We start from the raw sequence: 12,883 nt of genomic DNA on the forward strand, positions 1-12,883 counted from the left end.
GAGAGATAAACAGTTTCCTCAGTTCCTCAAATGAGTCTACTGTCTCAGGTAGAAGATGGCAATACCAGTTTAGAGCTCCACCAGAGAGGGTGGAGGGGAAGAGAAGACATCGCTTTTCGTTGGTGTGCATCCGATATGCCATGGTGGACTCAAAGAGGTTAAGGTGTTCAATTGGGTCATCCCTTCCAGTATAAAGTTGTAAAGCAAGCTTTTGTTTTTTCTTCGCTTGAAGAGGGGTGTCGAGGATCTTTCTTGTGAGAGGGCCAGGCCTGGGTTGGTTCCAATCAGGTATCTCAGCCTGACGTTTGGCCTTCAACTTGTTTACTTCCTCAATTAGCTGTAGGATAAAAGGGTTCTGAGTGGAGTCATGTACCACTGGAATTTTCTTTCGTAAGTCTCCATCGCCTTTTGGAAGTAGGAAAGTTTGAGCAAGAGCATGTGGTTTTTTCTTGGACTCGCCGTACTGACTTCTAGGGCGAGTCTGTCGGAATATCTTAGTCCCCTGTACCTTCATGTTCCTCTGGGACCTGTCATTCATTCTCTAGATTGGCAGCTGGCCTGGGTCGTGAGAGGGGACCGAGTCTTTCAAAAACCTTTGGGTCATTGATCTTCGAGCATATGTGGAAGGGATTCTTTCGACGTTGCTTTAGGAAGCCTCGGCGGTCACGATAAACGGCTTTCAATCCTTCCAACCTTTATGCAAGGAGGTGTCTTCCTCCACTTCTTCTGCTTCGAGTCAAAGCATCTGGGTTGAGAGAAGTCTCATGTTGATCAATGTTTTGATGATTAGCTTGCTCCTCATCAGGGATACCCATGTCGGAGGGAGGTGACCCTCCGTGTTGGGGGGCACCCAGATGATGGTTGATGTCCACAAAGGCAACGAGCTCTCGTGTTTGAGTACGCCTAGTTTCGTGGAGCGTCTCAAAGAGCTTCTCATACTGCTCCTGGAGGACCTCATTCTTCATTGCTATCTTATTGTTCTGAGCTTTTAGCTCATCGACTTTAGCTTGAAGAACAACCCTCTTTCCTTCCTTCTTTCATTGCTTCGCACTAGGTGCAAGATGGGTGTCATTATGTGTGTTGTGGCTTCCTTTGCTCCCCATGTTGGAGAGGGATGCCTGGTCAAAAGAGAGTGTACGAATAGTAGAAACCAGCTTGGCAAAGCTGAAGAGAGTGGGAATAAGTGTCGTTCCCACAGACGGCACCAAATGTTGATGCACAAAATCGGTGAGGACTTTGGTATAACAGAAAGTGTTAAGTTTGTGACCTTCACTAGATTGCTCAGGTCACTACTGTAGATAAGTATGCAAATGGATAGAGACATAGAAGCAAACACAAGATGTACATGGTTCACCCAGATTGGCTACGTCCACGGAGTAGATGAGTTCTCATTAATTGTGAAGGGTTTACACAAGTACATAGGTTCAAGCTCTCATTTAGTGAGTACTAGTGAATGATTTAGTACAAATGACATTAGAAAATATTGTGAGAGAATGATCTCTATTTATAGAAGAGAGTTTCTAGTTTCATTTTGACATTGACACGTGTCGTGTTGTGATTGGCTTCTGATGTTGACACGTGTCGCGCTATGATTGGCTTCTGATGTCAACACGTGTCGCGCTGTAATTGGCTTGCTGGTTAGAGGGAAACTCTTCTGGGTCCTTGACGATATAACGTTGACCGGTGCTCAATAGTTTCGGGATTGGTCAAGTATGGTACAAATAGACTGTAAAAATTAAACAAAAATAAGAGTACCATAAATGGTTTAACTAGAATAATGGCTTCATAGATCATTTGGCTATTTCAATTTCCTGCAAAATCTAAAATTGTTTTGTTATGGTTTCAAAATTTTGTATAAAAGTACTCTCATAATTAAATTTGTTGATGCACAAAACCGAGAGGTCTTAAAACAACGTAAATCTGACAGTGAATCTACAAGAAAGTAAAGAACACAAGATGTATCATGGTTCACCCCAATGTTTGGGCTACATCCACACTGATGTTGATATTGTTTCACTCTGAATGGTGAATATACAAGAATGCTAGAGACAATGTGCTCTCTAACCTATTTTCTCTCTTCACATGGCCTAAGCCTTGCCCTTCCCTAATGAGGAGATTGAGGAGTCATTTTATAGAATAAGGGCTCCTCACTTATTACATATTTGCCCCTTCATTTAGTACATAATTACATTGAGTCCCCCGAGTATTTATACGAGGTCTAAATACGGAGGCCCTAAGTATCGTACAAACAGTAGTCCCCCAAGTCTTCAATCAAGATAGTTTTTTGGCTGGAGACTTGAAATTCAGTCCATGTGTGGGCCGAAGTAACTAGATGTCGTCTAGAACTGATACTCGATATGAGGCGGTGTTCAATGTGCAATGATGCTCAACTAGAAGTAACACATGTTGCGAGGCTGCTCGGCTTGTGGCTATGTTGCCTTGGTTGGCTCGGCTTGTGGTGTTGAAGGTGAGGGAGTCCCTTTTATAGAATAAGGGCTTGCTTCTCAATACATAAATGATGGGCTAGAGTTGATGCTCGCGGCGAGGCAGTTGCTCTACAGGTGGCGACGCTCTCTAATGATGGTAAGGGAGTCTCTTTTATAGAATAAGGGCTTGCTCCTCAATACTTAAATGATAGGCTAGAGTTGATGCTCACGGCGATGTGGTTGCTCAGTAGGCGGCGACGCTTCCTAATGATGGTGAGGGAGTCCCTTTTATAGAATAAGGGCTCGTTCCTTGATACATAAATGATGGGTTAGAGTTGATGCTCGCAGCGAGACGGTTGCTCAACTGGGGGCGATACTCTCTAATGATGGTGAGGGAGTCCCTTTTATAGAATAAGGGTTCGCTCCTCAATACATAAGTGATAGGTTAGGAGTGATGCTTGAGGCGAGGCGGTTGCTCAGCAGGTGGCGATGCTCTCTAATGATGGTGAGGGAATCCCTTTTATAGAATAAGGGCTCGCTCCTCAATACATAAGTGATGGGTTAGGAGTGATGCTTGCGGCAAAACGGTTGCTTAGCAGGCGGCGATGCTCTCTAATGATGGTGAGGGAGTTCCTTTTATAGAATAAGGGCTCGCTCCTCAATACATAAGTGATGGGCTAAGAGTCTCTCTCTAATGAAGGTGAGGGAGTCCCTTTTATAAGATAAGGGTTCACTCCTCAATACATGAATAATGTGTGCTCTCTAATGAAAGTGAGGGAGTCCCTTTTATAGAATAAGGGTTCGCTCATCAGTACATAAATAATGGACTAAGTCCCCCAAGTATTTTTCATGAGGCCCAGTTACGGAAGCCCAATATATGGTACATAGTGTAGTCCCCCAAGTCTTCAGTCAAGAGAGTCTTTTGGCTGGAGACTTGAAATTCAGTCCATGTATGGGCCGAAATGGCGGTTGTTCGGAGACGGTCTTTGTATACTATGTAATGAAGCTTTATAGGTGAAGCTTTGAAAGTGAAGCTTTGAAGCTAGAGCTTTTGTAAATGAAGTTTTGAAGTCGGAGCTTCTGTAACTGAAGCTTTTGAAGCTAATTGACATGAGTGATGCTTATGAATGTTTATGTTGATTGACATGAGTGATACTCATGAATATTGACATGAGTGATGCTCATGAATGTTTATGTATGATTGACATGAGTGATGCTCATGTATAATTTTGGAGTACTGGACATACTTTTGATCACCTAGTTGGTGATAATAGCGGCAGGCTGCCAAATAATTTTGGAGTACTTGACGTACTTTTGATCACCTGGTTGGTGATAATAGCGGCAGACTGCCGAATAATTTTGGAGTACTGAACGTACGTTTAATCACCTAATTGGTGATAATAATTTTGGAGTACTGGACGTACTTTTGATCACCTGGTTGGTGATAATAGCGACATACTGCTGAATAATTTTGGAGTACTGGACATACTTTTGATCACCTGGTTGGTGATAATAGAGGGTGAACCTTAAGTAGAGGGATGGAAATTGGAGTTTGAAGCCATAGGGCCTGGCTCTTTTGGGCATATGGGCCTTCGCCCTCCAAATAACATTCTAGTCCACTATTTTGGGCTTGCCGACATTTTGCCCTTTTTTTGTTTTTTTGGCATACTGCCTTCTTTCTTTATTTATGATTACACATCATTATAACTATATAATAATTGCTCCAATTTGTAGAAGACAACTTAATAAAACATTCATCAATGATAGTGGGTATGGGTGTGCCATGCTTTCCACTTCCTCCTCGGCTTTTCTCCATCTCTAGACATCCTTTCCTTTTTCATTATTTTCCTCCATTTTTCTACTTTTGCTTATTCTTTTTTTTTTCTTTTTCTTTTTCGTAATTCCAATGAATGAAGATGATGTTTATCCTTGAAAGGTGTACCAATATTTGATTCTGACACCACATGCCTCAAATTCTTTATGACTAAGCCTCCCTTTAATTCCTTAAGGCTCCCCAGCTCACCAAGACCAGCACTACCGCCCCTCCACAAACAATTGCTTTCTGCTTTTCTTTTTCTGTTGCATGGTCCACGAGTCCACCCCCAAGGCTCCATAATATTCTCACACGCTACAATTTGTGCTTTCTTTAATAGCCTTAAATTGTTGGTGGACAAGATGAACAGTTGGTGCCGAGAAAATAATCAATTATTTGGAAAGTGGATACGTTTGGTGCCGACAAAATGAAAGGGCATCTTCTGGTGTGCTTGCCTTTATTGCACCTGATGGAGGTGGAAACGTTGGGCATAACGGAACTACCAGGGACGACGAGACGTGAACGGCTTGTTCTTCTGCGGTTGATCAAATTTCCTCACCAAGGACCAAACGAGACACACAGGGGCTTTGATGTGCCTGACTAGAGCCGAAGTGCACTGGTTTTCTCTGGGTACGTGCCTGTGGTTGTGCTCCCTCTTGCGTTCCCGATCTCGGTCCTGCTCGCGTTCCTTGTCGTGGTGGTGCCATTGCTCAGGATAAGACCAACCTAACCAATTAAACCAATTAAAAGATAAGCACTGGCCTCAGGAAGATAGTAGAATTTATGGCGGCGAAGGACATGGCCAAGGACGAAAGAGAGGACAAGCATTTTGATCTGGAGAAAAATGCCAACCCCAGCGACCTGCTGCTCATTCCCTGGAGTGGTCCTATTGGCATCTGCCGGAGATATCTGGATCGCCATTAGTTGGTGTTCATCCTCCATTGCCATTAACTGTCCTACTGCTGCTCAACTTCTTCCAGTGGCCGCACTTCCCCTCCATCCTCAAATCTTCATCGTCCGTCTCATCTGGGCCCTCCTTCAGCGGTGACAGCGCCTCGAGTAGCCTTAAGCTCCCGGATCTTGGAACCATCAGCAGCTCTGGCTGCGCCACGTGGTGGTTCCTCATCTGCCTCAATAAACCCGACATTGGGGATCGGCTCTGTGCCGAACTCTTCGCCCCCAACCTCCCCAGCGACAAACCCCTCGTCACCTCCTCCTTCAAAGCCTGTTTCTTTCCATTTTACAAGTCTGCCCCTCACCCAAAACTCTGTAGAAGATGTAGAAAGAATAGAGCTTTGGTTTTGGGTTTTGCATGGAAAAGTGAGAGAGTGAAAAGAAAGACAGAAGCTTTGGCGAAAGCAACTTCTGGGTTTGATTATGTCGGTGTGTTTAGTGAGGATGGAGTGGTGGTGGTTTAGAGAGAAGGCTGAACATAGCCATTTCTTCGGAGGAAATGAAATGAAAGGTTTTCTGAAAAAGCCCAAAGAGGGAGGTTTTGGGTTCTTCGGTTGCGCAGATTCACGGTAGTAAGATGAAAAAAATGAAAGAGAACCGACATAGCTTTTCGTGTCAATTCCCACAGACGGCGCCAAATGTTGATGCACAAAACCGGGAAGTCTTGGAACAACGTAAATCCGACCGTGAATCTGCAAGAATGTAAAGAACACAAGATGTATCGTGGTTCACCCTAATGTTTGGGCTACGTCCACACTGATGTTGATATTGTTTCACTCTGAATGGTGAATATACAAGAAGACTAGAGGCAATGTGCTCTCTAGCCTATTTTCTTTCTTCCCATGGCCTAAGCCTTGCCCTACCCTAATGAGGAGATTGATGAGTCCTTTTATAGAATAAGGGCTCATCACTTATTACATATTTGCCCCTTCATTTATTACATAATTACATTTGAGTCCCCGAGTATTTATACGGGGTCTAAATACGGTGACCCTAAGTATGGTACATACAAAATTAATTAATTATATATATACAAGCCCTTAGGTGTGGGGCTCATTCTATATCAAACTTCAACGATTCAAACTGTCTATTTTGTAAGTCTCGATTCATAGATCATCCTTGCAAAAATTCAATTCAATCCGAAGTCATTTGCCTATTTAATTATCAAGATAAAATTTCATTGTTTCATATATAACAAAGTATTTGTTAATTTCTATGAACCCAATTAGATGTCTTAAACATTTTCAATTTAGCTAATATTTTGCAGGGATGAGTTATGAGGTGTAACTTGAAAAATGGACGGTTCGGATTAGGGTTGGGCATAAAAACCGTGGAACCATGAAACTGAATTAAACTACGACAAAATAAACTATAAAAACCGTGTTGACAAAAAAAAGTCAACATAAGTTTAAGAATCGATCGAACTGTTCATACTAGTTCTGATTCCGGTTTTCATGTTAAATTAATAAGAGTGTTTTAATCTTTCGATTCTAAATTGTTAAATTAATAACCGGAATGGGTTTGGTGAGCTAAATTTGTTAGTTATGTGTTTGTGTTTTGTGAATTATGAATTGTTGATATGAATAATATTTATTAACTTTGTAAGGTTTTGGTGCCATTAAATTTTTAAATATTCTTCTATTGTGGTCCATCATTCTAATATAACAATATATCTACACAAAGAAGTTGGGAGAAAATTGGTCTCGAACTCACCATCCATGAAATTCAAACCTAAGCATCTCACTTACAAGTATCATCATATTAAGGTCAGTTTGGTGAATATTTAATATTGGGCCTAGTGAGGATGAAGGCCCAAGAACACAAAAAGTGAAGAGAAGATTAGGCTCGGGCAAATCGACGGCCCAGGAAGAATTAAAAACCATTTTTGCAAGGAATAGGCAACAAGCCTATGTGAGAAGTGATGGGCGATAGAGGGCAGCTCACCTCTAGCAAAAAGCATTTTTCAAGGGCAGGGATAAGTAAATAATTGGTGACTCACTATCCTCTGAGGGTCATCACCAGAAGGCAAAGCTTGAACAGTCTGGCTAAGAGGTCTATAAAAGCAGAAAAGGACACCAGAGACAAGGACACTCAACTAATTAATCAAAAGACATCCAACTTTGCTCTCAAGCAAGAAACTAGAAAGCTTCATTTTGTCTAGACTCTTACCCTTTTTTAGTCATAGATCCTCCATAGAAAGTCATCTTTTCTCTATTTTAGAAGCTCTGCTACCTTCCCCTAATGTTGTAGTATCGATTCCCTTTAGTAAATCATATTTACATCCCATTCTCCAAAGATTACAACCATTATAAAATACAAGGAGAAGTGGTTGCAAGAGGATAAACCTTGACCAAGTCTCTTTTGTTTGCATTTATATCAAGTAGATCTGCTGTTTAATGTATCTTCCATTATGTTATAAATCAGTATTCAACTGCTTTTCGTTCAAAGTTTCATCTATGATCAAATTTAGCTAAACTAATGAACCATGCTTCTTTAAAGTTAATTGTAATAAAAGAAATGGTTGGAATGACCTTGAACCCCCTTGATTTTGAACATACAATATTATGAGTAAAAGTCATTGTTTACAAGGCAAGAAAAAAAAACTTTATATAGACTTAACTCATCTGTAACAATCCAATAAAATCAAGAAGTCTAAGTAACTTGTGGCGCAAGTAACCAACCCAATTCATAATAACAAAAGAACAATCTGTTATACAAAGATAACATTGGCATGCTCAGATCCATGTTAGCTTTGATTGTGAGCCTCAAGGCCTAACAAAGGCACCATTCAAACTAACAGCAAACTCATATTGCAGCACACCAAACAGCAAACCTTGCCCGACAGGCAATAACCCAAGGAAGCTGTGCGAGGGACAAATCTAGCTCAAACATGATCACGTTCTTCATTTGTATTAAATCTTGTCTCTCTCCCTTTCATAAATGAAATATGTCGTATTCTCTTTCAAATCTGAGTAACAACCTTTAAGAGTCCAGAAAAAGGATTGTTAACTCCTTAAAATGCCCAACACTTGGCAAGCAAGCAATACTCTGCATTCGAATGAAACCATCCATGCGACAAGGGTCTTAAACCCAAAGAGAAGGCAAGCAAGATAAAGAAACTTGAGGAGTCTGGAAGTACAAATGCAATACTTCGCAAATAGCTACCTGCCCTTTTCATATTCGAAATGCAAGTACCACACAACTAATTGACTAATTAAGATCCTGTTAACAAAGTCGGGAAGCTCTCCGAACTATGAACGGAAATGCAGACAAAATTATTCATCCAGGGAACAACGTTGATAACACTTGTCTCAGATTGAGGCTGTGCTCACACTCTTACAACACGATACTTCTAAGATTTTGTTTAACAATGCCAGGCAGTACAAACCCCTATATGGCATACAATACAAGGAGTTTATTGATAAAGACACTTAAGTTACAACACCTGCCTGTGTATGCGGCATATTATTTCCCTTGCATTCTCGAAACCATTTGCTCCGGCTTCTGTCCATCAAAAGTGAAGATTTTAAGCAACATTAAAGCAAAGGATTACGAACGATTTCAACTGAATGAAATTTTGTGTAAAAAGGCCAGGCGGCACTGACAACTCGAGGGAGATGCAAGGACCTTATTGATAAAGGAATCATAAAGTATGGATCACCTGCTTCAGCTTGAGGCTGTGCGTTATCATTCCAAACGCAACCTTGAAACCATGTGCTCTGACTTCTGTAAATAGGAATGAAACAATGTACGCATAAATAAAGCAAAAGAAAAGGATATTAACTGAACTAAATAACGTGGCTCGGACTGATTAACATGCACTATGCAGTATTTCCAAGCGCAAGGAGATGTATAGGATGAATATACTTATTCAAGGTTCTTCAACAACTCTGATTCTATGCACTTGTGATACTGGCGTTATCTCCCCAACCAAACTATATTGGTGTACTATAATAATGCCCTTCTATATTTCAAGGTTTATAAAAGTGCCCTAATTGAAAGAAAGAGTAAGAAAGGAATAGAAAATAAGCTCTCCAAAACTGCATCTTCTTGAATCAATTAACGACGTCAATGGGATTTTGCCGGTCTTTTTTAATTTATGCTTTCAGTTTGAAGGGCTTCATAGTCAAGAAGAGTCGTAAATTAGACACATATGCTTTGTTTGCTAGAGGGTTGGATTAGAGTGAAGAACCCTCTAAATTCAAGGCATATTGACGGATGAGCATTAGACATGAAGGAACTTCTCTTTCTAATCCTACCATTTTGGGGAGGATTGGAATGGATAAGATTTCTTCTTGAGTAATCCATTTCCTAACTCCAAGTTGGTCACAATTTTTTCATTTCCACCTTCAACATACCTTGACAATAGTATCTTATCCAGTCCAATCCAATGCTCAATACCAAACGAGGCCACAAAGCACAATTTGAAGATTGATAAAAAAACCACTTTACTTTTTATCCGAGGCACTTAGGTACTATATTAACACTTAGGATGTAGACGATCGATTTGGTAAAGCTTTTCAACTATAAGTATTGTCCTAGATGGGACATCAAGTGTCCACTCCAACAATCATGAAGTACAAAAGGTAGCACCTTCCATAGCATGAGCTAACTTGTAAACTCATCCAGATTATTGGAAATCAACTCCAGTTGTGGCCCAAATTGTCACCCAGATTCCAAACAGAGGATAGAACTGTAGGCCTAGACTCTCAGTGACTTGGTCTAGAAATATACATGCCCTTGACAAGACAAATACGTACTACATTTTAAACAGGACCAGCCTTACTAGCAGGCCTTGAATTTTTCCAAATAGAATAAATGAAGGTCAGCATATCATCTAACCTAGGCTGTTGGTGTATCATTTCTAACTTTTAACTCACCTTATGGAAAAAAAAAAAAAAAAAGAACAGTCAATCTGTCACATGAGCTGAATATTGTGCCAACTAAGATACGTCAAACTTGCACGCGTTAGTTTAATGTTGCTCTTTGTTAAATCTAAAGATTAGAGTTGATCATTTTCAATCATGAAGAACTATAAAAAGTTGAATATAAATTCTGCTGCTGAAATATCTTACTAATTCACTGCAGATTTTTAGATTAACTTTTCTGTTCAATTTCTATTTTTTACAAGTTACTATCAGAATAAGGCAGGAATAGCAACTGACCTGCTCAGAATGAGGTAAATATTTCCCATCAAATGTCAGGACTACCCGATCCTTGCCATCCACACCTTTAACTTTGTCGACTGAACAGTAGAAGTCTATAGCTGACATACTATCATAAAACGAGAGTGTTTAAAGGTATTATAAATTTCTCTAGCCAGGTAAATTGAATAACACATAGTTGCATACAAATTTTACAACAGTTTTCTCAGCCACCAATCATACAACTATCACATAACAATCTCAGTGACAATCATCAACTACCAGTATGTCAAAATTCGTTGCAATTTCAGTAGCATTTTATTAAAATCAATACACAAAACACAAACTTACATTCCATCACCAAATTCCTCATTGACAATCTCCTTGATGCTTTCACCAAAATGCATAACTGCCTCATTCAACCTGCAGAATTGAAAATCAGCAAATGAAAGGAATACCAGCTAGAAGGATAAGTAACTTTGATGAAACAATCAGAGAAAGCTCGTTTGACTTCTTAACATCAAGATTTTCGTGAATCATGAAGGTAATAGATGTGACTATTGCAGCAGGTGTACACCTTCCAACGAACGATATAAACTTTGGGCTTGACCAAGAATCATATCGAGGTTGTTTCAAATCATTTCGTTGGCGTTTCGCTCCAGTTTTGCATTTTAAGTCTATCACGTCGGCTTTAAGTGTTCTCATACTTAAATAATATACCAATGCGATACGTTGACAACTCATACAATCCATTGATACCTTAAATAATCAGCCTCCAAAAATATATTGCAACGATGGGGAATAAATTGGTTCGAAATCACCGTCTACGAGATTCAAACCTTACACCTTTCGCTCACAAGTCAAGAGAAATACTACTAAACCAAAATGCTAAGGGGATAGAATCTAAACTCATGAGAAAAAAGTTAATTAAGGGGAAGAAATTGAGAAGACCTACCTGTAAATAGTGGGGTCCTGGATCAAATTAGGATCGTAGGACCTCAAGGGTGGAATCATCATCTCCTGAATGAGTTCTTGGGGCAGGTCGGGCAGGGCAGCCTGCAACTTAGGGGCAGTCTCAGGCTTGAGCTGAGCTTGGCGCCTGAGAAGCTGGGCAACATAAACGTTGGTGAGGCCCGTCTCCTTGGCAAGCTGGCTGTAGGACTTGCCGGACTTGTGCTTCGCGGCCTGAAGCTGGTGGGTTATGCTTGCTTTCTTCTCTGCCATTTTTTCAGTTTTGGGATTCTCTCTCAGTCCCTCTGTCGGTCTGTGTGTCAGTTTGTAGGCGCATACAAATCCAGTGAATGTTGGGTTTTGTTTGGATAAGTTTCGCTTTATTGGGATTTCTTTGAATAAGAAGAGGCTGCTAAAGGTTTGCTTCAATAATTAAAAGCGGAATTAGTGTTCAATTCAATTGAATTCCATTCGTCTCCACCCCACTTTGGAACATTTGATGGTCTATCAAGTTTGAAGTCTTGTCAGCATCTCCAACAAGAGCATGTTTTAAGAGGAGAGAAAGTGAATAGTTGGAGAGTTTTAATAATTCTTCAACAGTTTAGCAAATGTTAAAGAGCATTGCTACATATGGGTAACAAAACCAAAACTCTATTTTAAAAAAATTCATCTCCAAAAGATGATGTACAAGGGTTTATATTATAACAAAATGAATAATCACTCTTTAAATTTAGAGAGCAACTATTTACTTGCTAAATATTGAAAAAACAATAAAACTCAAAGGTGGACCCTTGAGCAAGGAGAAAAGGAAGAGAGAGAAGGTTGTTTAAAAATGACTGGGTTGTGTTTGAGTTGTTAATAATAAAATATTCAAAGTTTGTTAAAATATAGTGTTCTTGGAGATAAAAGTTAAACTGAGTAGCTAAAATAGTTTTTGACCACTGTTCACTCGTTAGTTTAACAAAAATATAGAGTTTCTCTCGGAGATGCTTATTCTCTCTCCTCCTCTATTAGTTTATAGAGTGACTTTTCACAATGTTAATTGAGGGATTCGTTTATAGAGTCTCTTGGAGCAAGGTTTTGTTCCTTTTTTTGCTAAAATAGCTACCATAAGTTTTTTAGAGTGTCTTGGAGATGCTGTTGATAACTATTTGTTTTCAATTTTCGGTTTTTATATTTTTACATTTTTCTGTAATTGAGAGCTACTTTCTTTGGTTGTTCGTTAATTGTTTTAGTTTTCAGTTTTCATATGATAAAACATTGTTAAAGCACCTCCAAGAAAACTATTTTAGCTATACATTTTAAATTAACATCTCTAACAATATTCAATATTTTATTAATTACCCAAATTTTGGAAAGAAAGATAAATTATTTATTTACGACTATTCTAGAGAGATCACATTTTGTGAACAACATTTAAACCATCTCTCTCATAGAGGTGGGCAAAAGTAAGTTCCACCTCTATGAGAGAGATGGTTTAGATGTCGCTTACAAAATGTGGTCTTTCTACTATTTTTTTAACATTTAGCTTTTGTTTAGTTTGTCTCTCATCCTCTATAAACTAAAAGCAACTATTCACTATGCTAAAATATAAA

The 12,883-nt window shown here is 39.5% G+C and overlaps 1 protein-coding gene across 2 annotated transcripts; it reads right to left on the reverse strand.

Moving 5' to 3' along the window:
* Positions 1–8,445: 8,445 nt before the first annotated feature.
* LOC103430865 (cyanate hydratase) lies at positions 8,446–11,881 on the reverse strand. Of its 2 annotated transcripts, none has more exons than XM_008369002.4 (5): positions 11,293–11,881; positions 10,689–10,760; positions 10,359–10,467; positions 8,855–8,919; positions 8,446–8,697 (listed from the first exon to the last, which is right to left on the reverse strand). In XM_008369002.4, the coding sequence occupies exons 1-4, from the start codon at positions 11,559–11,561 to the stop codon at positions 8,881–8,883; spliced, it is 489 nt and encodes a 162-aa protein (XP_008367224.1). In that variant the 5' UTR covers positions 11,562–11,881; the 3' UTR covers positions 8,446–8,697; positions 8,855–8,880. The 2 variants fall into 2 exon arrangements, with proteins under 2 accessions (XP_008367224.1, XP_008367225.1); XM_008369003.4 differs by having other exon boundaries at positions 8,446–8,694; positions 11,293–11,825.
* Between the last annotated feature and the right edge of the window lie 1,002 nt (positions 11,882–12,883).

The sequence above is a fragment of the Malus domestica genome, chromosome 13 (genome assembly GCF_042453785.1).
Source record: "Malus domestica chromosome 13, GDT2T_hap1".
Lineage (NCBI taxonomy): Eukaryota > Viridiplantae > Streptophyta > Magnoliopsida > Rosales > Rosaceae > Malus > Malus domestica.

Bases quoted from the DNA above. Each gene is read 5' to 3' on its own strand.
- LOC103430865 (XM_008369002.4), bottom strand. From the start codon at position 11,561: ATGGCAGAGAAGAAAGCAAGCATAACCCACCAGCTTCAGGCCGCGAAG. The intron at 10,761-11,292 runs GTAGGTCTTCTC...TCAATTCTGCAG, and splicing joins CAGGACCCCACTATTTACAG to GTTGAATGAGGCAGTTATGC. The intron at 8,920-10,358 runs GTCAGTTGCTAT...TCCTATTTACAG, and splicing joins ATTTACCTCATTCTGAGCAG to AAGTCAGAGCACATGGTTTC.